The following is a 27,352-nucleotide window of genomic DNA, read 5'->3' on the forward strand; positions in this document are numbered from 1 at the left end:
TTGGTTGAAACAGTGGAACATGTTGATTTTATTTCACTGTTTTCTACACGCTGAATCAGATGCTTCCTCCAGACACACTAGTGCAACATTACCTGTTGGAGCTCCACAGGTGAGTCACCTGAGAGTCACCTGTCAGAGAGGAAGAGCAGGAGGTCCACTTCCCGTTATGATCAGAAGGTTCAAACATTCACAGGCTCAGAGTCCATCAGAGATTAAAGGTTCATTCACAAAAATACTTTAGTCCTGCAGCTGATCATCATTATTATTATCAACCAATAATCAATCAATAATCAACCAATAATCAACCATCTATAAAATGTCAGAAAACTGTGAAAAAGTCTCATTTAGTCCAAGAGAACCTCCCAGAGAACCTTCAGATCCTTCTAGTGATGGATAACAGCTGCAGTGATTTATAGAAACATTAACAGTTTGGTTCTAACTTCAGGTTCTTCAGTTCCTCCAGAACCAGCCGTAGCATGCTAACAGGCTAGCTTCCTGCAGACGGATCAATAAAGGTTCTTCTTCCTCCTCTGTGGTTCTATCATCTCCAGAGCTTTAAGGATCAGATCAGTAAACATTCATCTGAAGCTTCGTCTGTTTGACAACCAGAACCGAAACATTTAAGGCACCAGAACCCAAGTGTTCCGTCGAACCATCCCAACTCGTCCTCCAGATGTCCTACAGGTCTCAGGACACCTCGATGACCTCCATGCTGCCAGAGAAGCTGGACTGGCTGCCTACCGTCCCCATGTCCTCTCTGGACCTGCTGTCCGTCCGTCCATCTCCAAACTCCATCTGGCAGCTCCGTCTCTTCAGCTGCTTCTCGAAGCTGCTCTCTTCGTGCCAGCTCCTCCTCGAGTCTCTGCGGTCTCCGGTCCTCTGCCGGCCGCGACGCTGAACCGCCTCCAGACTGTGGCTGCAGCCGAATGCTGCCGAGTAGAAGCATGTGGACTCTGAGGACAGGTACCAGCCTCCGGTGACGGGGCCCAGCAGGATGTCAGAGTGCCATCCCTTCAGGGCACCGCCGGACCCGGCCTTGGCCAGGTGCTGCTGGCTGCGGGACAAACCCAGCAGGAAGCTGGCGGTGCTGGTCTGGGCATTGGGCGGAGGTTTGGTGAAGCCGGTGGCTCTCTGCGGCCCGTCGGCCTCCTCCTTGTCTGGACTCTGCTCCGGGGTCGACTGCTCCGACACCTCCTCCACCGGAGAGAACTGACATGGCTTCCCACCCGACTCCTTGAACGCCGACGGTTTGTAGAAGTCGTCCATGGAGCCGCCGTGAGGCGCGAACACCCGGTGTGCGGAGTCTCCGCCCGGCTCACCGTACGACTTGATATCCAGAGAGAAGGAGCGCTTGAGCCGGGTGCTGTTCTCATCCAGCTGGAGACCGCTCAGGGCCCGGACCAGCAGTCGGTCCTCCGGGGCATCAGCCAGGACGCAGGGCAGAGTCAGGGGCTCCAGCAGGGCCAGACCGGGGCCCCCAGGGCCCTCCAGGCAGCCAGCAGCCTCCTCAGGAAGACCAGGACCATCAGGCTTCAGCTTACTGTCAGGACCAATGGGACTCTTGATCTTCTTCTCAAAGTCCAGCAGCTGACCCAGAAAGTTGAAGTTAGGAGAGATGGTCGGCCTCTTCTCCTTCACAAACCTGCAGAGGAAGAAAGCTGAGACTGAAGGAGGAACATCAAGTATCCAGGTTTAACCTGGACCTACAGACTTTAATCTGGAACTACAGGACCTTTAATCTGGACCTATAGACTTTAATCTGGATTTACGAGGACTTTAATCTGGACCTACAGACTTTAGTCTGGACCTACAGACTGTAATCTGAAACTACAGGACCTTTAATCTGGACCTACAGACTTTAATCTGGACCTACAAACTTTAATCTGGACCTACAGGAACTTTAATCTGGACCTACAGACTTTAATCTGGACCTACAGACTTTAACCTGGACCTACAGACTTTAATCTGGACCTACAAGGACTTTAATCTGAACCTACAGACTTTAATCTGAACCTAAAGACTTTAATCTGGATTTACAAGGATTTTAATCTGGACCAACAGACTTTAATCTGGACCTACAGGGACTTTAATCTGGACCTACAGACTTTAATCTGGACCTACAGACTTTAATCTGGACCTACAAGGACTTTAATCTGAACCTACAGACTTTAATCTGGATTTACAAGGATTTTAATCTGGAACTACAGACTTTAATGTGGACCTACAGGGACTTTAATATGGACCTATAGACTTTAATCTGGACCTACAGACTTTAATCTGGACCTACAAGGATTTTAATCTGGAACTACAGACTTTAATCTGGACCTACAGGGACTTTAATCTGGACCTACAGGGACTTTAATATGGAACTACAAGGACTTTGATCTGGACCTACAGACTTTAATCTGGAACTACAGGACCTTTAATCTGGACCTATAGACTTTAATCTGGATTTACGAGGACTTTAATCTGGACCTACAGACTTTAGTCTGGACCTACAGACTTTAATCTGGACCCACATACGTTAATCTGGACCTACAGGAACTTTAATCTGGACCTACAGACTGTAATCTGGACCAATAAGGACTTTAATCTGTAACTATAGGAACTTTAATCTGGACCTACAAGAACTTCAATCTGGACCTACAGGGACTTTGATCTGGACCTACAGACTTTAATCTGTACTGACAGACATTATTCTTGACCGACAGACTTTAATCTGGAACTGCACGAACTTTAATCTGGACCTACAAGGACTTTAATCTGAACCTACAGATTTTAATGTGGACCTACAGACTTTAACCTGGAACTACAAGGACTTTAATCTGAACCTACAGACTTTAATCTGAACCTACAAACTTTAATCTGGACCTACAGACTTTAACCTGGAACTACAAGGACTTTAATCTGAACCTACAGACTTTAATATGAACCTACAGACTTTAATCTGGACCTGCAGGGACTTTAACCTGAACCTCTTTCAAACCCAACAACAAACATCTAAACTTAAACTTTATGGTCTGATTGCAAGGTAATCCTAAACCAGTCTGATGTTCCTCGGTTCCTGACCTGTAGGCCTCGTCCAGCGTCATGTCCATCTTCTTCATGATGTAGGCGATGGCGATGGTGGCTGAGCGGGAGATTCCAGCCAGACAGTGGACCAGGACCCGGGCGTTGGAGGCTTTGGCCTTTTCTGAAACACAGCAGAGTTCAGTGTGACAGGAAGTAACAGGGTCTCTACCAGAACACAGACCAATCTGCTGACCTATGAACTCCACCGATCGGTCCAACCAGGGCAGGATCTTCTCACAGAAAGAGTCATTGACGGGAACTCGGAGGAAGTGCGAGTTGGGGATGAAGTCGGGTTTGGGGCAGGTGTTGCTGGCATTCAGGACGTAGGCGATGTCGTTCTGCTGCATCAGATCCTGAAGAGGAAGAAGAACGACAAGAAGAAGAAGCAGAAGAAGGAGAAGAATGACAAGAAGTTTTATATATTTGTATATATAGTCATGTATATTTGTGTAGTTGTGTATATACAGTCATGGAAAAATTTATTCGACCTCCCTTGTTTTCTTCAGTTTCTTGTTCATTTCAATGCCTGGTACCACTAAAGGTTTATTACCTGAAGAACACAATGAACACCACAGAAAATGCAGCTGATTCCAGAATACTTTCTGTCCTATCTGACCTGCTTCAGCTTCGTTGTATTTCCAGGGTCTATAAGAGGACATTTCATCAGCAGCAGTGCACATGAGTGGAACAGGACCAATGAACCAGGTCATGTTTGGGGCTACTCTAGAAAACAGAAACCTGTGGAAAATCATCAAATGCTAAATGGAGAGCCACAAGCCCAAAAACAAAGCAGATTAGTTAGAATTAGTCAACAGGAATGGGCTACTGTCAGAAGCTGGTGGAGAGTAGCCAAGACGCATGGCTGCAGTCATCAGAAACAATGGTTATGAATCAGTACTAACTCCTGTGGGGATCATGGGACTAAAACAGACAGAAAAGAAAACATGAAATCCTAAAAGCTGTTTTTGACAGAATAATGCCATTGCTACTGATGATTGGTTATTATCTAGAAAACCATTAAAATGTCTGATATCAGCTCTGAAATTAAACTCTGATCAGCTGTTGTTGTTATCTTTATATTAGTCCAAACTAACGGGCTTTTAGTGGTTCCAGGCATTAAAATGAACAACAAACTAAAGAAAACAAGGGAAGGCTGGTTCCATGACTGTAGTGATATATAGTTGTATATAGTTGTGTATAGTTGTGTACAGTTGTGTATATAGTTGTATATAGTCGTGTATAGTCATATATAGTTGTGTATATAGTTGTGTATAGTTGCATATAGTTGTGTATATAGTTGTGTATAGTTATGTATATAGTTCTATATAGTTGTGTATATAGTTGTGTATAGTTGTGTAGGCAGTTGTGTATAGTTGTGTATGTAGTTGTGTGTAGTTGTGTATAGTTGGATATAGTTGTGTATATAGTTGTGTATACAGTTCTATATAGTTGTGTATATAGTTGTATATAGTTGTGTATAGTTGCAAATAGTTGTGTATAGTTGGATATAGTTGTGTATATAGTTGTGTATATAGTTCTATATAGTTGTGTATATAGTTGTATATAGCTGCATATATAGTTGTATATAGCTGTGTATATAGTTGTGTATAGTTGCATATAGTTGTGTATATAGTTGTGTATAGCTGTGTATACAGTTGTGTATAGTTGTGTATATCGTATATATAGTTGTATATAGTTGTGTGTATATAGTTGTGTATACAGTTGTGTATAGTTGTGTATAAAGTTGTGTACAGAGTTCTATATAGTTGTGTATATAGTTGTATATAGTTGTATATATAGTTCTATATAGTTGTGTATATAGTTGTGTATAGTTGTATATAGTTGTGTATAGTCGTGTACAATTGTGTATAGTCGTGTACAGTTTTATATAGTTGTGTATATAGTTGTATATATAATTGTATCTAGTTGTGTATACAGTTGTGTATAGTTGTGTATATAGTTGTGTATAGCTGTATATAGTTGTGCATAGTTGTGTATATAGTTGTGTACAGTTGTATATAGTTGTGTATATAGTTGTGTATAGTCGTGTATAGTTGTATATAGTTGTGTATAGTCGTGTATAGTCGTATATAGTTGTGTATATAGTTGTGTATAGTTGTGTATATAGTTGTGCACAGTTGTGGATAGTTGTATACAGTTCAATTCAATTCAATTCAATTCAATTCAATTTTATTTATATAGCGCCAATTACAGTCAAATTGTCTCGAGACGCTTTACAGAACCCATATGCCTGACCCCCAGAGCAAGCCAAAAGGCGACAGTGGCAAGGAAAACACCCTTTTAACAGGGAAAAAAACCTCGAGCAGAACCCGGCTCTAATGTGGGGGGACCCATCTGCCTGCTGGCCGGGCGGGTTGAGAGGGACAGAAGAAGTAGAGAGGTAGAGATAGAGGGGTAGAGGTAGAGATAGAGGGATACAGATAGAGGGGTAGAGATAGAGAGGTGGGGGGGTGGGACACAAGGACCATAAAACACAGCCACACATCTGAAGCATCCAGCTCTGGGACCAGGGACACTCGGAGAAAGGACACAGAAAGAAACAGAGTGAATGTAATGCAATAATGGTATATATAGTAAATACATAGGTAGTTAGAGAAGGGCTCAGTGCATCCAGAGAGGTTCCCCAGCAGTCTAGGCCTATAGCAGCATAACTAGGGGCAAACTAAAGGGACGTCAAGAGGGGAAGTCAGTTGTGCAAATGAAAACACCAGCTCACCCCGTCAGGGTCACCCAGTCAGCCCTAACTATAAGCTTTGTCGAAAAGGAAGGTTTTAAGCCTGGTCTTAAAAATAGAGAGGGTGTCCGCCTCCCGAACCCAAACTGGGAGCTGGTTCCACAGGAGAGGTGCCTGATAACTGAAGGCTCTGCCTCCCATTCTACTTTTAGAGATTCTAGGAACAACAAGTAAGCCTGCAGTCTGAGAGCGAAGAGTTCTGCTAGGATAATATGGTACTATCAGGTCTTTAAGATATGATGGAGATTGGTTGTTAAGAGCTTTGTATGTCAGAAGAAGGATTTTAAATTCTATTCTAGATTTAACAGGAAGCCAATGAAGAGAAACCAATATAGGAGAAATATGATCTCTCTTGCTAACTCCCGTCAGTACTCTGGCTGCAGCGTTTTGGATCAGCTGTAGATGTTTCAGAGAGCTATTGGGACAACCTGATAATAAGGAATTACAGTAGTCAAGCCTAGAAGTAACAAATGCATGGACTAGTTTTTCTGCATCACTCTGAGACAGGATGTTCCTGATTTTCACAATATTTCTCAGGTGGAAAAAGGAAGTCCTACAGATTTGTTTTATGTGCGAGTTAAAGGACATGTCCTGGTCAAAGATAACACCGAGGTTCCTCACAGTAGTACTGGAGGCCAATGTAATGCCATCCAGAGTAACTATATGCTTTGAAAGCAATTCTCTAAGATGTTTGGGGCCAAATACAATGACTTCAGTCTTGTCTGAATTTAGTAGTAAGAAATTATAGGTCATCCAGGTCTTTATGTCCTTAAGACAATCTTGCAGTCTAGCTAGCTGATTAGTTTCATTTGGCTTCATAGATAAATACAATTGAGTGTCGTCAGCATAACAATGGAAATTAATACAGTGCTTCCTAATAATGTTGCCTAAGGGAAGCATGTATAATGTGAACAGTATTGGTCCTAAGACAGAACCCTGAGGAACTCCATGATTAACCCTAGTATGCTCAGAAGAGTCATTGTTGACATGCACAAACTGGAACCTGTCTGATAAGTAGGATTTAAACCAGTCCAGTGCTGTCCCTTTAATGCCAATAGAATGTTCTAGTCGCTGTAATAAAAGTTTGTGGTCGATTGTATCGAATGCTGCACTAAGGTCCAATAAAATAAGTATAGAGACCAGTCCATTATCTGACGATATGAGAAGGTCATTAGTAACTTTCACCAGAGCTGTTTCTGTGCTATGATGCACTCTGAAGCCTGACTGAAACTCTTCAAACAGGCTATTCCTTTGTAAATGTTCATATAATTGATTTGCAACTGTTCTTTCCAGAATTTTAGAGAGAAATGGAAGGTTGGAAATTGGTCTATAGTTGGCTAAAACATCTGGATCTAGAGTGGGCTTTTTAAGTAAAGGTTTGATTACAGCAACCTTAAAAGGTACATAACCTGTTACTAGAGAGAGATTAATCAGATCTAACATTGAGGAATTAATTAAAGGTAAAGCCTCCTTGAACAGTCTAGTTGGGATAGGATCTAAAAGACATGTTGATGGTTTGGATGTAGAAACTATTGAAATGAGTTCAGAGAGATGTATGGGGGTGAAAAATTCTAAATATCCATCTGGTCTTACAGCCAATTCTAAAGTATCTGTACTCGATGATACATCTGTGACATTTGCAGGAAAGTTGTGTTTATAGTTGCATATAGTTGTGTATAGTTGCATATAGTTGTGTATATAGTTGTGTATAGTTGTGTATATAGTTCTATATAGTTGTGTGTAGTTGTGTATACAGTTGTGTATAGTTGTGTATATAGTTGTGTATACAGTTGTGTATAGTTGTGTATATAGTTGTGTATACAGTTGTGTATAGTTGTGTATACAGTTGTGTATAGTTGTGGACAGCTGTGAATATAGTTGTATATAGTTGTGTGTATAGTTGTGTATATAGTTCTATATAGTTGTGTATAGTTGCGTAGATAGTTGTGTATAGTTGTATATAGTTGTGTATAGTTGTGTATAGCTGTGTATAGTTGTATATAGTTGTGTATAGTTGTGTATATAGTTGTATATACTTGTGTATACAGTTGTGTATAGTTGTGTCTATAGTTGTATATATAGTTGTATATATAGTTGTATATATACTTGTATATAGTTGTGTATATAGTTGTATATAGTTGTGTATACAGTTGTGTATAGTTGTGTATATAGTTGTGTATATATTTGTGTATATATTTGTGTATATAGTTGTGTATATAGTTGTGTATAGTTGTATACAGTTGTGTATATAGTTGTGTATAGCTGTGTATATAGTCGTGTACATAGTCGTGTATAGTTATGTATAGTTGTGTATATAGTTGTGCATATAGTTCTATATAGTTGTGTATATAGTTCTATACAGTTGTATGTATAATTGTATATAGTTGTGTATAGTTGTATATAGTTGTGTATAGTCGTGTATAGTTGTATATAGCTGTGTATATAGTTGTGTATAGTCGTGTATAGTTGTGTATAGTTGTGTATAGTTGTATATAGTCGTGTATAGTTGTGTATAGTTGCATATAGTTGTGTATATAGTTGTGTATAGTTGTGTATATAGTTCTATATAGTTGTGTGTAGTTGCATATAGTGGTGTATACAGTTGTGTATAGTTGTGTATATAGTTGTGTATACAGTTGTGTATAGTTGTGGACAGTTGTGAATATAGTATATAGTTGTGTATATAGTTGTGTATAGTTGTGTATATAGTTCTATATAGTTGTGTATACAGTTGTGTATAGTTGCGTAGATAGTTGTGTATAGTTGTATATAGTTGTGTATAGTTGTGTATAGCTGTGTATAGTTGTATATAGTTGTGTATAGTTGTGTATATAGTTCTATATACTTGTGTATACAGTTGTGTATAGTTGTGTCTATAGTTGTATATATAGTTGTATATATACTTGTATATAGTTGTGTATATAGTTGTATATAGTTGTGTATACAGTTGCGTATAGTTGTGTATATAGTTGTGTATATATTTTTGTATATATTTGTGTATAGTTGTGTATATAATTGTGTATATAGTTGAGTATAGTTGTATACAGTTGTGTATATAGTTGTGTATAGCTGTGTATATAGTTCTATATAGTTGTGTATATAGTTGTATATAGTTGTATGTATAGTTGTATATAGTTGTGTATAGTTGTGTATATAGTTGTGTATATATTTGTGTGTAGTTGTGTATATAGTTGTGTATAGTTGTATACAGTTTTGTATATAGTTGTGTGTAGTTGTTTAACTGGCGGTACCCTGTTCAGGACGTCCCTCTGGCAGCCCAGGTAAAGGTGAGGCAGGATGCGGGTGGGTCCGGTGCTGGTGACAGGTAAACAGGGCTGGGAGATGCAGGATGGAACCAGGGTGGACTTACCCTCACACAGACCCGGGAACAGGTGGGAGAACTCGGAGAACCCACCTGAGAACACAGACCCTTCAGTCCAGGTGGAACCAACAGCTGCTGAACATCATGGACCAATAAAAACACTCTGTCCAGCCCTCAGGTGTGTTCCTCCACAGGTAAACCAGCAGCAACCTGAACACTAGGGCTGGTCCGAACAGCAGTTTCTGGGCTCTGGATATTCGGCCCCGATTAATGATGAATATCCGAATATTCGGTTTGCTTCGTAACGTCCGACGGGGGGACACGGCAGACAAAAGATAAGTACCGATCGCGCGACATTGTCCGAGGGATAAATATTTGGATATCACCGTCACGACCAAATATTCAGATACTCGCATATTCGGGTCCAGCCCTACTGAACACCTGATCTAAGAGGGTTGATTCTCCTTCAAGCCTCCGCTGATCAGAAGCTGCTCCATCTGTTCTCGAACCAAACATCAGGTCCTGGATCTTCTGACCCTGAGGAGTCCAACAGGGGTTCCATGAAGCAGCTGACCTGAAGATCAAACTTCTGGATTTATAGTAAAACTAGAATAATTCTGATTCCTGTGAACTTCCCGTTATCGTCTGTAGAACCAGAACACGGAGCTCTGGAAACCACAGATCTAACTGAGGGTGGAGTCCACTCAGCGATGACATCATGGTTACATAACCAGCCTCAGTGGAAACAAAGACGACCCACAGCTTCATGTCGCTGCTCAACTCTGACTAGTTACAAGGTCTGAATACAGCCATAGTCAGAGATCAATAACCACAGATCAATAACCAGTCATCAGATAACTTTACTGACCTTTGATGAGGAAAAACAACATTTAAACATTAGAGAGTTCTACAGTTTATCTATAAACTAACTGATACAGCAGCTGGACACCATGGAGATACACAACTATATACAATTATACAACTATACACAAATATACAACTATACAAGTATACACAACTATACACAACTATACAAGTATACACAACTATACAACTATACACAACTATATACAACTATACAACTATACACAACTATATACAACTATACACTATACACAACTATACACAACTATACAACTATACACAACTAGAACACAACTATATACAATTATACAACTATACACACCTATACAACTATACACAACTATACAACTATACACAACTAGAACACAACTATATACAACTATACACAACTATACAGAACTAGAACACAACTATATACAACTATACACAACTAGAACAAAACTATATACAACTATACACAACTACAACTAGGGCTGGGCGATATGGCCTAAAAACAAAATCTTCGATTTTTTCACAAAAAATCCCGATTCACGATTTGTCCGATTTTTTTTTTACCCTCTACCTAATCTCTGCACGCCGGAGTCCAGTCTACTTTATGCAAATGAGCTGCAGCCCTCTCCAGGTAAACACACTGGATCACAGCTGGAAATGCGCTGCATGTTGCATGCTGGTCTGGTTGTGGAGCGTTTCCAGCTGCGATCCAGTGTGTTTACCTGGAGAGGGCTGCAGCTCATTTGCATAAAGTAGACTGACTCGTACTTTATGCAAATTGGATGTGGCGTGCGGAGATTCCACACATCGTGAAACTGTCCTCAAACTTCTAAACTAGGCGTCGGTGACATAAAACGAGGACAGGTTCAGCTGCTGCAGATTATTTCTTGCTTCAAATGCTTTCAGAAATACTTTTCGGTGACGTGTTTTTTGAAATAAAAGGGAAAGTTTGCGGCCGAGCCGCTGTGTTTATTCGACTTGTCTGCAGGACTGTCCAGCTGAAAGCTCGGTCATGTGACCACGTAGCGGCCTGCTGTTGCTCAGAGCTGTCATGTGACCATGTTGTGGTTCGCTAGTGACCGCCGTCCGTGTGATTTTCAGATGTGGTGCGTTGCCGTGCGGGAAAATAGCATCTAGTGGACACGTGCCTTTAGATCTGCACCGCTCGCCGCCATGTTGTTTGTGTATCAAGCGTGGGGGGGAGGGGGGAGCACTCTGAACTACGGGAGCCCAGCGGGAAGGTGTTGGTGGCGGATGTTGATGAGAAAATCGATTTTCATTAAAACAAATCGACATTAAGTACAAACTCAAATTAATCGATAAAATCGATTTATCGCCCAGCCCTAACTACAACACAACTATACACAACTACAACACAACTATATACAACTATACACAACTATACACAACTAGAACACAACTATACACAATTAAAACACAACTATATACAATTATACACAACTATACAACTATACACAACTATATACAACTATACACAACTAGAACACAACTATACAACTATACACAACTAGAACACAACTATATACAACTATAACTCTCCAACACCAAAATAGAGGATTTACAAAACCATAAACTCCTAAACTATAGCAACTTTAAAAATAAATAAGAGTTTTAAACTTTTCTGAAGTTTTTCACAGTTGAACCGTTTTATAGCAGCTTTACTCTGAGATTATTATCATGTTTAATAACGTCTCTTCATGTTCCTGATCCTAAATATGGGTTAATGTTCTAGATGTTCCTGATCCTAAATATGGATTAATGTTCTAGATATTCCTGATCATAAATATGGATTAATGTTCTTGATGTTATTGATCATAAATATGGATTAATGTTCTACATGTTATTGATCATAAATATGGATTAATGTTCTTGATGTTATTGATCATAAATATGGATTAATGTTCCAGATGTTATTGATCATAAATATAGATTAATGTTCTAGATGTTATTGATCATAAATATGCATTAATGTTCTAAATGTTATTGATCATAAATATAGATTAATGTTCTAGATGATATTGATCATAAATATGGATTAATCTTCCAGATGTTATTGATCATAATTATGGATTAATGTTCTAGATGTTATTGATCATAAATATAGATTAATGTTCTAGATGTTCCTGATCATAAATATGGATTAATGTTCTAGATGTTCCTGATCCTAAATATGGATTAATGTTCTAGATGTTATTGATCATAAATATGGGTTAATGTTCTAGATGTTATTGATCATAAATATGTATTAATGTTCTAAATGTTATTGATCATAAATATAGATTAATGTTCTAGATGTTATTGATCATAAATATGGATTAATGTTCTAAATGTTACTGATCATAAATATGGATTAATGTTCTAGATGTTATTGATCATGAATATGGATTAATATTCCAGATGTTATTGATCATAATTATGGATTAATGTTCTAGATGTTATTGATCATAAATATGGATTAATGTTCTAAATGTTACTGATCATAAATATGGATTAATGTTCTAGATGTTATTGATCATGAATATGGATTAATGTTCTTGATGTTATTGATCATAAATATGGATTAATGTTCCAGATGTTATTGATCATAATTATGGATTAATGTTCTAGATGTTATTGATCATAAATATGGATTAATGTTCTACATGTTATTGATCATAAATATGGATTAATGTTCTATATGTTATTGATCATAAATATGGATTAATGTTCCACAGGTTCATGTCACATAGAAGATGGACTAGAACAATGATCCTCAGTTGAATATCTACCTCAGGCTGAACTTCTGTTATAAACCAGTAGAACCAGACTGGAACCAGCAGCTGATCCAGTTCCTAAACTAAACCTGTTGTCCAGGTGAGGCTGGACTCACCTGACAGCAGGTGAACTGAAGGGAAGCTTCTCTCCAGTTTGACCAGCAGGACGCTGAGGAAGGACTCAGAGCTGAGAGCAGTCGGGTCTGAAGAGTTCTGATCGTAGACGACCACCTCCTGGTCCACTTGGAGCTCCAACTGGAACCAAACACAGAACACACCTGTCAGAACACACACCTGTCAGATTAATGTTCACACAACATTAATGTAATCTGATAATTACTGAGATCATCTCAGTAATGATCAGAACATAATGGAGCATTTCAGCTGATCTGCTCCAGTGTTTGGATCATTTTATTTTACAGTTTCCTGACGTTAGCTCAGTGTTTTCGAGTCCTGATTCTACCTGAAAACATCCTTAAACCCAGCAACACTATCTCTGCCCCTGAATGAAGACCCACAAACTTCCACTCAGAGCAGGAAACTCTGCTTTTTCTCCTCAGAATCAGTTTCAGTTCGTAATCACACAGAAAACGTTGCCTCAGTAATAAAGCGAGCGGCCGAGCTTCCTGAAAGCTGCTATTCCAATTCAACACAAGAAGGGAGGAGGGCTCTGTGTTCAGGAATAACTCAGAAACAGAGAGAAGTTCCATTCAGGAAAACTCCCTACAGCAACAACTAGCTGCAGACATCAGAGATAACAGAGATGATGATGGTTAGTTTAGAGTTCAGTAAAGAAGAAGAAACGTACTGATGAGTTCCATTTATTCTCAACATTTTCAGAATAAACGTCTGTTACTGAGCTGCAGTGGATTTGTAGTAGGATCACAATCATGTGATCATGTAGTGTTCACTTGTCGTGGTTACAGTGACGCCGTGCTGCTATCTGGCAATGATACAGAAATCTTTAACTAATCCATGGATCCAGACTATAAGCTGCATCACTGCCAGAATCTAATCACTTGGTCCTTGTGTCATTTCTGACCTTCCCTGGAAATTTCATCCAAATCTGTTAGTCTGTTTTAGAGGAATGTTGCTGACGGACGGAAGGACAGACAGACGGACGGACGGACGGACAGACAGACAGACAGACGGACGGACGGACAGACAGACAGACGGACGGACGAACAGACGGACGGATGGACGAACAGACAGACGGACGGACAGACGAACAGACAGACGGACGGACAGACGGACGGACAGACAGAGACAAACAGACAGACGGACGGACAGACGAACAGACAGACGGACGGATGGACAAACAGACAGACGGACAGACGGACAGACGGACGGACGGACGGATGGACGAACAGACAGACGGACAGACAGACGGACGGACAGACAGAGACGAACAGACAGACAGACGGACAGACGAACAGACAGACAGACGGACAGACGGACGGACAGACAGAGACAAACAGACAGACGGACGGACAGACGAACAGACAGACGGACGGATGGACGAACAGACAGACGGACAGACGGACGAACAGACAGACGGACGGACAGACGGACGGACAGACAGAGACAAACAGACAGACGGACGGACAGACGAACAGACAGACGGACGGATGGACGAACAGACAGACGGACAGACGGACGGACGGACGGATGGACGAACAGACAGACGGACAGACAGACGGATGGACAGACAGAGACGAACAGACAGACAGACGGACAGACGAACAGACAGACGGATGGACGAACAGACAGACGGACAGACGGACGGACGGACGGATGGACGGACAGACAGACGGACGGATGAACGAACAGACAGACGGACGGACAGACGGATGGACGAACAGACAAATGGACGGACAGACGGATGGAGGGACAGACAGACGGACGGATGGACGGACAGAGAGACAGACATCACATAACTCCACCACGTTATAATAATAAACTGGTCAAACTTGGAATGAAATTTTCAGATTGTAAACAGGCAGAATCAGAGACATTAAAGCATGAAGTTCACTATTTATAGACAAACTTTCTGCAGTAAAACACTGAGTTTCAGGAATCGTCATGTTTTTGTGTGACTTCATATCTGATAGTTAGAAACCAGGAGAAACGAAGACGTGAGGAGATGAGGAAAAAGATCAAAAACTTAAAAACTGAGACCAGCAGTCTTAGAAAAGAGGAACATCAGCATCAGAAACACTGTTTTTGTTTGTTTAGTTTCAGGAGGTTGGTCACTGGCTCCTCCTACCTGATGACATCACACATGTGGTGAAAGATGGTGAGCTCTGATTGGTCAGAGACCAACATGTGGCTGAAGCTCCTGATCAGACAGAAACATCTGAAATGAGCTTCAGTAAAATCAACAGATGTTCTTTTCCTGGATTCTGCTGTTTGTTTTAACTTCATCAATCAGTAATTTTCAGGTTTGTCTAAAAATGCTGACGTGATATCTGAGCTTCTGTCCCACAACGTTCTTAGGAAACTTCTGGAAGCGTTTCATTTGATTTCATAACTGAGCTGAAGCAGCTGAAGGTCAGAACATCTACAATCTGAAGAATTCAGGCTGACTCATGACTGAGTTTCATCAGTTCAGACCAAGGGTGGAAGTCATTTACTAAAGAGTTGTAGAACAAATCTGCTCATGTTTAGTCTGTTTCCAGCTTCACAGAGAACAGAAAGAAAGTAAAAACGGATTCTGTTTCTGTGTTTGTAGATTTATGGACGTTCATTCTGGACACGACACACAGCAGAAAGTAAAAGAATCTGGAAAACACCAAAGGATGAAACTGAAGACCAGAATAAACTTCAGTCTGCTTCCTCATTTCCTACTTTACACTAGGGTGGGCCTGGGGGGGGGGGGTTAGGAATCTGAATATTTGGATCTCAAAATAAATATTCGGATACCACCGTCACGACCGAATATTCGGATATTCAGGTCCAGCCCTACTTTACACTTGATAAGAAAATGTGAAGAAGGACAAACATTGGATATTTAGCTGTTTTTTTGCTGGATTTATAAATTAATAATGGTTTTAAACAGTTTACAACTGATGAACACGCCTTTATTTTAGGATTTAGGCACTTTAACATCATGCAAACGTAAAAAAGAAACAATTCCACTCATAAACTGGATGAAGAAAATATTACATTTCTGTGATTTCTGAGGAGATTCATGGATATTATTGTGAGATAATAACACCTTTGTCATGTTGGCTAAAGGGTTTTACAGGAACCCTGTTTTAAAATATTTCTGTCAGGAGATGCAGCTGAATAAACAAAACTAACTTCATGTTTTACTTCACCTGTACACAATTGTCTAATCTCCTCCCCTTCATACAAGCCCCTCCCACTTATCTAATTTCCTCCCTCTTATATAAGCCTCTCCCCCTACCTAGGCCCCTCACCTCACCTTCTTCTTGGCTGAGTGCTGCAGCAGCTCGCTGATCTGGACCTTGTCTTGCTGCAGCCTCCTCTTCATCAGTTTGGAGCAGTTGACGTTGACGGCCTCCAGGATGTGGGCGGAGTTAAAGTCCACGAAGGGCCGGCTGTCGATGAGAACCACCCGGTCCAGACCCCCCTCCAGCAGGGCCACCAGGGCCTCGGCTCCAATTGGACGCACTGCCCCGGGCCTCGGCATCCTGGCTCCGCCTCCCCCCTCCCTCCCCGTTACACCCCTCCCCCTCCTGCGCGGCAACAGGAAGTCACAGGAAGCAGAGTGACATCACGTCACAGCGGTGTGATGTCATCAGGAGGGTATTCGATGGTCCGGTGATGTGTTTGTTGTGTGTTTGTGTTTTTTCTTCTGCAGCAGCTTCAAGCTCTGAAACACAAAAACCAACAGATTTAATTTTGATTCAAACTTCAGACAGAAAATATTCTACAGGTGATTGATTAAATATCAGATTATTGATTAAATACCAGATGATTGATTAAATATCAGATTATTGATTAAATACCAGATGATTGATTAAATATCAGATGATTGATTAAATACCAGATGATTGATTAAATATCAGATGATTGATTAAATATCAGATGATTGATTAAATATCAGATGATTGACAACTGTAGTGATCAGCTCCTGATTGGCTGCTTGGTTTGAGGGAACGTTCAAGGAATCTCCTCCAACAGCATCAAAGGTTCCTATTTTCAATTAAAAACTCGATCCAAACCTTTAAACTTTTATTTTCTGTCTACATCTTGATCTGATTCCTCGTTGACTAGATGGCGTTCCTCTCTGATGAATGCATTTTTTTTTTTTTTTAAATTAATTTTCTTCATATACAAACATACAAAAGACAGGACCAGACAAAGAAAAACAAAACAAAGCAAAGCAAAAATACCATACAACAACAAAAACAACAACAACAAGAAGCTGGGAATAGCAACGCAAAAATCAATACAAATCAGTTCCGGGTGAATGTGACAGGTACATCATGCAAAATAGAGTGCAATACAGTGAAAACTACACAAGGAGAAAGTAATGAATACTGTTATTTATACAAATGCTCTCGTCAGAATAGCAGAAACATTTTCATTAATGTAGTCAAGAAATGGTTTCCATGTTTGTTCGAAAACATCAGTTTTGGAGTGCAAAAGACAAGTTAGAAAGTCCAGAGGTATGTATTCCATTATTGTCCTGTGCCATCCCGACAGTGAGGGGGTCTTATCTATGATCCAGTGCATAAGAATGTTTTTCCGTGCACAAAAAGTCAGGACATTATACAGTCTTTTCTGATATTTGTCATTAACACGATCATTTGAAAGACCCAGGAGGAGGGAAACCGGGTTGAAGTCAAACTGCTTTTTCAAAATCTTCTGTATTTCAGACAAGATATCATTCCAATATTTCTGTATTTTAACACAGGACCAATAGCAGTGAGTGAGATCACCAATTTCTGTCTTACATTTAAGACAAACCGGAGAGATATCCTTCCTATATTTAGAGAGACGGTTGGGGGCAACATGTGCTCTGTGCAGAATCTTTAATTGCATCGCTCTTGTCCGGTTACAGACAGTTATTTTCTTTGAATTATCCCAAATGTCGTCCCACATTTCCTCTGTTATCACAACACCCAGCTCCCTCTCCCAGGCCTCCCTCAACGACCGATCGCCCAAACCTGTGCAATCTCCCAGACAGGCATAGAAGGTTCTAATGGCAGCCTTTCCCTGCGAGAGAAGTACTTGTTTCTCTATTTGTGTGACCTTCATATCAGCAGGCAAAGATGTATCTTTAATAATAAAATCTCTGACCTGAAAGTAACGAAAGAGATCATTTCTTGATATGTCGTATTTTTCCATAACCTGACTGAAAGTCATGAGGGTAGGGCCGACAAAGAGATCATCCAGGGAAACAATTCCCTTAGCAGTCCAGTGTTTGAATGCACCATCTAAGGTCCCCCGGAGAAAATCAGGATTATCAGTGATCGGGGTGAAGACTGATGTAAAGCCTTGACCTGCCTTCCATATGCTGTGTGATCTCCATGCTCTAACAGTATTAATTGTAACTGGGTTGCTGCAAAGTTTTTTAATGACATTTCAATTTATCAATAAAGAGTAAGTTCTTTAAAAGGGCAGTTGGATAAGTAGCTTCTCGATATCAAGCCAGGCTGAGGAGGGCATCATCTTTGACCCAATCAGCTATATATCTTAAGTGGGCACTCAGTTGATATCTCTTGATGTCTGGGAGGTCCAGCCCGCCCTTAGCACTGGATGACTGTAACACTGATATTCTAATCCGTGGTCTTCGTTTACCCCAAATAAATGAGCTAAACCAACCACTGAGTTTTTTCACTATCTTATGATTGAATAAAATGGGAATCATTTGTATTGGATAGAGCAGGTGCGGGAGAACATTCATTTTCAGAAGCGAGGTTCGTCCCAGCCATGAAATGGGAAGATCATTCCATCTCTCCAAATCTTGTTTTATCTTATTAAATAGAGGAATAAAGTTTGCTTTAAACAACTGATTAAATTTAGGTGTAATATATATACCTAAGTATATAAACCCAGAGGGGGACCATTTGAATGGAAGAGAGTTCTGAATAACTGGCAGATGTTTTAAATTACCTAGAGGCATTGCCTCTGATTTGGAAAAATTAACTCTATATCCAGAAAAGGCAGCATACTGATCAACAACCTGGATAAGACGAGGGACTGATACAGAAGGGTTTAACATAAATAACAGCACATCATCTGCATATAATGAAATTTTATGAGCTTTTTCTCCCACATCCAGTCCAGTTATTAAAGGGTCTCGTCTGATAGCTTCCGCTAAAGGCTCAATAGCCATTGCGAATAAAAGTGGTGACAGAGGACAGCCCTGTCTGCTGCCTCTCTGGATTGCAAAATTTGTGGACCTAAGTCCATTGGTTAGAACTGCAGCCATTGGCTCCATATATAGGCCCTTCACCCATCTGACAAAGTCATCACCCAAGCCAAACCGATCAAGTGTAAAAAACAAATAAGACCATTCAACACGGTCGAAGGCCTTTTCCACATCTAGAGAAATCACAAGACCGTTTATTTCCTGCTGTTCAGATAACTGAATAATATTTAGCAATCTTCTAACGTTATTGTAAGAATTACGGCCCTTAATAAAGCCAGTTTGATCCTCCTTCACTATGATTGGTAAGAGGCCCTCCAAGCGTCTTGCCAAGACTTTAGACAGGATCTTTAAGTCCACATTCAGCAGCGAGATTGGCCTATATGAGGCACAATTCTCAGAACATTTCCCTTTTTTAAGAATCAGTGAAATACTAGCTTCTCTTAGTGATGGTGGGAGAGTGCCACATTCAAAAGAATGATTAAACATATTCATCATAGGTTCTAATGATGAAGGCATTTTAGTGTGATTCTATCTACCGTCTGAACATGGAGATTCTCAGAGTTTAAACTAAATAAACGGATGAAAATAAATTCTGCTGAATAAATGAGGAAACATGAAGTCTGGAAAAGAATGATCCTCATGAAGAATCAAACTATTTTAATGGAATAAACAGTCAGTAGATATTATTCTAAATTATTACTATTAACTGAAGCCAAAGTGAAAATATTCAACTTAAAATGTAGACTTTACTGATAGAAATGAATCTGGTTTCACTGAAACTCTGGATGGATTCTGATCATGAAAATATAAAATAACAGATGAGGAGGTTAAACCAGCCGCACCCAGAGAACACAAGAACACTGGAAATATAGAACACTGGAAATATAGAACACAGGAACACTAGAACACTGGAAATATAGAACACTGGAAATATAGAACACAGGAACACTAGAACACAAGAAAAATAGAACACAGGAACACTAGAACACAAGGACACTGGAAATATAGAACACAGGAACACTAGAACTAGGGTTGTCAAGGTTAACCGGTTTTACAATAACCACGATTATAAATAGATATTCGTCACATTTTTCACAACCACGATTATCCGTAGAAAAGCCTCGCGAGAGGTGCAATGCAAGAAGCGTGAGCTGCGCTGAGTGGAGAGTAGAGAGAGTGGCTCCTTGGCCTGTGCGCGCGCTCCTGTCTAATCGGCATCACTGCGCGCGCACACACACACACACACACACACACACACACCACACACACACACACACACACACACACACACACACACACACACACACACACACACACAGAGAGAGAGAATTATATGATCAGTTATGACAGATTCTTTACGCGAAGTGTCCCTAATATTGTGGCCGCTGTGCGCAATGAGGTTGCCAAGATGGGACTGTCCGCCGCACGCGCGGTAGCTGTCGGTTTCGAAGTCAGCGGTCCGGCGGCCGGGCCGCCCCGAGGACCCCCCGCGCCCCGAGTTTCCTCCCGGAGCCAAAACAACCGGCGGGTCGGGAGCTCCGGTTACCTCCTGCGCTCCCGTTCCCCGCTCGTCGCAGCCGGGCTGCTTTCCTGCGTCCGCAGGCGAGGGGAAGGCGGCGGGCCACGGCGGGTGGGGAATGGGAGCGCAGCAGGGAACCGGAGGCTCCCGACCCGCCGGTTGTTTTGGCTCCGGAAGCCCCGTGCCCTCCTCCGAAGATGCTGGTCGGCCCGGGTCCCCTAGCAGGGGAGTGTGGTCCGGGAAGCCCCGCTGCCCGCTGACAGTGGTAGTGGAGGAGACAGTAACCTCCAGGACAGGGGAGGCTGTCTGTCTGCCTGGAGCCTCCTGTCAGACTCTAGAGTTTTTCCCTGAGGAAATGATCCAGGTGTTTGATTTAATTGTTGTAAAATTAGTGGTGAATTGTTTTATATAAAAGTTTTAGTAAAAATAAATAAGACTCCCATTTATCCTTTTTTCTGTAGTTATATTGTCTAAAATTGTGGAGGATATTTAAAGCTTAAAATGAAGTGTTTTTAGAATCTTTAAATGTATTCTTTTTATGTCTTTTTGGTTTGTTTGATTTACAAAGTAAACACTACGTTATCAACCATACATTAAATTGCAACATTCCATAATACAAGTCTCAAAGAGGCACTTCACTAGAACTTACTAGAATTTACTCACTAACTTTTGTTTTAATGATGGCAGCTAAAGAAGCCTTTAAGTTCCTCAAGTTAATGACTGTTTTGTAATGCAATTTGCACTTTTATTTACTACAAGGATGTGTTGGAACAATTTATTTTATTTTATAAGAACAGTAAATGTTTAAAAGTTTAAGTATTATTAAAGAGTTTATTTAAATACAAACACTGGGTTTTTTTCTTTCATAATGTCGATAATCGTGAATAATCGTAAAATCGCAATATTTCCTTCCACAATAATAGTGGCTCAAAAAATTGAAATCGTGACAACCCTAACTAGAACACAAGAAATATAGAACACAGGAACACTAGAAATATAGAACACAGGAACACTAGAACACAAGGACACTGGAAATATAGAACACAGGAACATCAGAACACCAGAAATATAGAACACAGGAACACTAGAACGCTAGAAATATAGAACACGGGAACACACTAGATATATAGCACAGGAACACTAGAACACTGGAAATATAGAACACAGGAACACTAGAACACTAGAAATATAGAACACAGGAACACTAGAACACTGGAAATATAGAACACTGGAAATATAGAACACAGGAACACTAGACATATAGAACACAGGAACACAAGAACACTAGAAATATAGAACACAGGAACACTAGAACACAAGAAATATAGAACACAGGAACACGAGAACACTAGAAAGATAGACTAGACTAGAACACAGGAACACTGGAAATATAGAACACAGGAACACAAGAAAAATAGAACACAGCAACACTAGAACACAAGAAATATAGAACACAGGAACACTAGAACACAGGAATACTAGAACACTAGAAATATAGAACACTAGAACACTAGAAATATAGAACACAGGAACACAAGAAAAATAGAACACAGTAACACTAGAACACAAGAAATATAGAACACAGGAACACTAGAACACAGGAATACTAGAACACTAGAAATACAGAACACTAGAACGCAGGAACACTAGAAAAATATAGAACACAGGAACAATAGAACACAACAAACATAGAACACAGGAACACTAGAACACGAGTAATATAAAACTCAGGAACAATAGAACACAGAAACACTAGAAATCTAGAACATAGGAACATTTGAACACTGGAAATATTGAACACAGGAACACTAGAACACTGGAAATATAGAACACTAGAACACCAGAACACTAGAAATATAGAACACAGGAACACTAGAACACTAGAAATATAGAACGCAGGAACACTAGAAATATAGAATTCAGGAACACTAGAACTATAGAACACAGGAACACTAGAACACTGGAAATATAGAACACAGGAACACTGGAAATATAGAACACAGAAACACTAGAAATATAGAACACAGGAACGCCAGAACACTAGAACACAGGAACATTAGAACACCAGAACACAGGAACACTACAACACAGGAACACGAGAACACGGGAAACCTAGAACACTACAACACTAGAACAGAGGAACACTAGAACACAGGAACATTAGAACACTAGAACACAGGAACACTAGAACACCAGAACACCGGAACACAGGACCACTAGAAGACAGGAACACTAGAACACAGGAATGCTAGAACATGAGAACACTAGAACAGAGGAACATTAGAACACTAGAACAGAGGAACACTAGAACGGAAGAACACTAGAACACTGGAACACTAGAACACCGGAACACTAGAACACAGGAACACTAGAACAGTAGAACGCCAGAACACTAGAACACCAGAACACTAGAACACAGGAACACTAGAACACGAGAACACTAGAACACGAGAACACTAGAAAACAGGAACACTAGAATGCAGGAACACGAACACCAGAACACAGGAACACTAGAACACGAGAACACTAGAACACAGGAACACAGGAACACTAGAACACAAGAACACTACAACAGAGGAACACTAGAACACTAGAAATATAGAACACTAGAACACAGGAACACTAGAACAGACAGCATTAGAACATCCTAGACGTGTGAAAGCGCAGCAGCATCTTCTAATAATCTGATCACCATGTTCTCTAGACATTCTCTAGACGTTCTCTAACATTCTCTAATGTTCTCTAGATATTCTCTAGACGTTCTCTAACATTCTCTAATGTTCTCTAGATATTCTCTAGACGTTCTCTAACATTCTCTAATGTTCTCTAGACATTCCCTAGTCGTTCTCTAATATTCTGACATTCACTGTTTTCTAGACATTCTCTAACACTCTCTAGATATTCTCTAGACGTTCTCTAACATTCTCTAATGTTCTCTAGATATTCTCTAGACGTTCTCTAACATTCTCTAATGTTCTCTAGACATTCCCTAGTCGTTCTCTAATATTGTCTGACATTCACTGTTTTCTAGACATTCTCCAGACATTCTCTAACATTCTCTAATGTTCTCTAGACATTCTCTAGGCATTCTCTCATATTCTCTGACATTCTCTAATGTTTTCTAGACATTCTCTAACGCTCTCTAGACATTCTCTAACGTTTTCTGACTCACGGCTCTGCAGCAGGAAATCCCCCGCTGCTGTAAAACCTGTAGTTAGAGAAAATCGCTGTTCCTCCTCCTAATGAGAAGGTTCGTCTGGTTCCTCTGCAGCACCGGACACGTTTCCTCTGAACCTGGAGCCGCTAAAGGTTCTCTCTGCTGTTGTGGTTCTGTTAAAGGGACTCATGAGAACTTCCTTGTGTTTTAGGGGTTCAGATGAATGTTGGAGCTCTGCAGCGTTCTTTAAAGAAACCAAGAATCGTTTCTAGTTTTCAGTCTTACTAGACGGAAACAGGAACATGTTCATCTGCTGCTCTGTTCCGTCTGACGTTCTAAACCCAGCAGCTACATCACGTTCTCCGTTCTCTACTGGTTTCTCAAACACCTTGGCAGTCCATCAAAAGTTCTCCCTAACCTCTGAGCAGACCTCTGATCTGTGAGATGGAGCAGCTCTGGAGGTCATGAAGGTCAGAGGAGGAGAACGTTCTCATTGAGTGAAACCAGCTCAGTCTCTGATTTCTCCTCATTAAATGTGAAGTTTGCTGCAGCGTTCCTGCATTTAACAGGAAGTTCAAATGTGTAAACAGGCTGAAGGTTGAAAGACTGTCAGGTGAAATGAGTGGAGCGCCAGAGAACCTTCCGGATGTTCTAGGAGATAAATCAGGAGCTCATTTAAAGCTGACCAGTCCGACGTCTGTTTTAGGATTTCACACAATCTCAGATATGATCATGAAATATTTATATTATATTAAAGGTGGCTGCTTTAGACAGAAAAATACACAAGAAAAACAACAAAAAGAAATTCTACCAAAACAACCCAAAACTAATTTCTACGTTTTTATGGCTTTTTAATTTTTGCTTAGTATTTTGGACTAAAATAAATTCCAGGATTTCACTGTTTTCCAACAGGTTTAAAACATCTGTTATCTTTTTTAAAACATCCAAAATACCAAATTCATCATTTTATTTATCACAGGAAATGGAAAAAACTGAACGAATTGTTGGATTTTAAACTCTGGGATGTCGTTATGTCAGAAAATTCAGCCAACTTTAACCCTAAAAACGTGACATTTTATTAAAATGACTTTCTTCTATGTCTCAATTGATAAATTATCAAAAATGAATCGTTTGCTCAGAAAAGATTCTGTAAAAACTGATGAACCTCAGAATCTAAAACTGGATCGATTTGATCTCAGACTCCGAATCTTTACTCAGATTTTCTCTCAGCATGAAGAAGAAAAAACGGAAAATCTCAGATCAGAGTCGGAAACATTCAGACTCAACAAGTCAAACGTCACAGAAACATTAATTAATAGATTAATGTTAGCAGCTAATAATTTTAGATATTTTCACTGCTAGCAGCTAGTAACTTTAGCTATTATTACTGTTAGCAGCTAGTAATTTTAGTTATTATTACTGTTAGCAGCTAATAACTTTAGCTATTATTACTGTTAGCAGCTAGTAACTTTAGCTATTATTAATGTCAGCAGCTAATAACTTTAGTCATTATTACTGTTAGCAGCAAGTAACTTTAGCTATTATTAATATTAGCAGCTAGTAACTTTAGCTATTATTAACATTAGCAGCTAGTAACTTTAGCTATTATTACGGTTAGCAGCTAATAAATTTAGCTATTATTACTGTTAGCAGCCGGTAACTTTAGCTATTATTACTGTTAGCAGCTAGTAATTGTAGCTATTATTAATGTTAGCAGCTAGTAACTTTAGCTATTATTACTGTCAGCAGCTAGTAACTGTAGCTATTATTAATATTAGCAGCTAGTAACTTTAGCTATTATTACTGTTAGTTGCTAGTAACTTCAGTCATTATTACTGTTAGCAGCTAGTAACTTTAGCTGTTATTAATGTTAGCAGCTAGTAACTTTAGCTATTATTACTGTTAGTTGCTAGTAACTTTAGCTGTTATTAATGTTAGCAGCTAGTAATTTTAGCTACTATTACTGTTAGCAGCTAGTAACTTTAGCTATTATTACTGTTTGCAGCTAGTAACTGTAGCTATTATTAATGTTAGCAGCTAGTAACTTTAGCTATTATTAATGTTAGCAGCTAGTAACTTTAGTCATTATTACTGTTAGTTGCTAGTAACTTTAGCTATTATTACTGTTAGTTGCTACTAATTTTAGCTGTTATTAATGTTAGCAGCTAGTAACTTTAGCTATTATTACTGTTAGCAGCTAGTAACTTTAGCTATTATTAATGCTAGCAGCTAGTAACTTTAGCTATAATTAACATTAGCAGCTAGTAAATTTAGCAGTCTGTAACTATAGCTATTAAAAATGTATCAGATAGTAACTTTAGCAGTCTGTACTTTTAGCTATTAACATTAGCAGCTAGTAATTTCAGCAGCTAGTAACTTTAGCTATTATTAATGTTATCAGATAGTAACTTTAGCTGCTAGTAACGTTAGCTATTATTAATGCTATCAGATAGTAACTTTACCAGTCTGTACTTTTAGCTATTAATAACGCCAATAGGTTGTAACTTTAGCAGCTAGTAACGTTAACAGTTTAAGATGTTAAGATCTATTTGTAACATTAAAAGTTCGTAATGTAGCTTTGATAATGTTCACCGTTCATGATGTTATTGTTATTGTGTAACTTTATCTGCTAGTAGAGTAACGTTAGTCATCAGTAACGTTATCCACTAGGAAGGTAACATCAGCCGCTAGTAAAGTAACGTTAGCCATCAGTAGCGTCAGCCCTTGGTAACGTTAGTCGTCAGTAATGTTAGCTGTCAGTAACGTTAGCCGCTAGTAATGTTAGCTGTCAGTAACATTATCCGCTAATAAAGTAACGTTAGCCGTCGGTAACGTTAGCCGTCGGTAACGTCATCCGCTAATACAGTAACGTTAGCCGTCAGAAACTTTAGCCGCTAGTAAAGTAACGTTAGCCGTCAGTAACGTTATCCGCTAGTAAAGTAACGTTAGCCGTCAGAAACGTTAGCCGTTCTGACATTTCGTCGCTGTGTTTCGGTTTTAACGGCCGACTGACCGCCGGACAAACTGAGTTTAAACCGGCAGAACCCCATTCCCCCGCCTCGGTTTCGGCCTCTCTGTCGGTGCTGGTTCGGTCTGAACCGACACATCGACCGAACTTTAACTTCAGGCCCCCGTTAACCGAACTTTACAGATGCCGCCGCCGCCGCTCGTTAACTCTCCAACCAGAAATGTCGGTGAACTCACCGTCGGACACTCGACGTCAGAATCCGGGCGGCAGCGTCAGGGTCCAGGCTGGTCCCCGGGCCGTGTGGCTGTCGGTAGCGGGAGGAGGAGGCGGCAGCAGCGGACAGTCGGAGAGCAGAGACTCGGTCCTGGAGTCCTGGTGCTCCATCAGAGATGAGGTCACCGCGATAAAAATAACAGCATGTCGTCATCTAGCGGCGCTCACCTTAAAGGGGAGGAGGCCGGGACAGTGAGCCGACACATAATATTGCTGCTGCTTTAACAGCCATTATAAATATACAGAATACTGTAAAATATTTATATAAAGTACACACATTATACTGCTGCTGCTTTAACAGCTATTATACC

The 27,352-nt window shown here is 40.2% G+C and overlaps 1 protein-coding gene across 2 annotated transcripts; it reads right to left on the reverse strand.

Moving 5' to 3' along the window:
* dusp16 (dual specificity phosphatase 16) lies at positions 1-27,175 on the reverse strand. 2 transcript variants are annotated; one of them, XM_023282580.3, is made up of 7 exons: positions 27,005-27,172; positions 16,206-16,616; positions 12,895-13,033; positions 9,079-9,242; positions 3,266-3,425; positions 3,070-3,193; positions 1-1,642 (listed from the first exon to the last, which is right to left on the reverse strand). In XM_023282580.3, the coding sequence occupies exons 2-7, from the start codon at positions 16,431-16,433 to the stop codon at positions 688-690; spliced, it is 1,770 nt and encodes a 589-aa protein (XP_023138348.1). In that variant the 5' UTR covers positions 16,434-16,616; positions 27,005-27,172; the 3' UTR covers positions 1-687. The 2 variants fall into 2 exon arrangements, with proteins under 2 accessions (XP_023138348.1, XP_035809913.1); XM_035954020.2 differs by lacking the exon at positions 9,079-9,242 and having other exon boundaries at positions 12,895-13,056; positions 27,005-27,175.
* Between the last annotated feature and the right edge of the window lie 177 nt (positions 27,176-27,352).

This window comes from Amphiprion ocellaris, chromosome 21 (genome assembly GCF_022539595.1).
Source record: "Amphiprion ocellaris isolate individual 3 ecotype Okinawa chromosome 21, ASM2253959v1, whole genome shotgun sequence".
NCBI classification, from domain to species: domain Eukaryota; kingdom Metazoa; phylum Chordata; class Actinopteri; family Pomacentridae; genus Amphiprion; species Amphiprion ocellaris.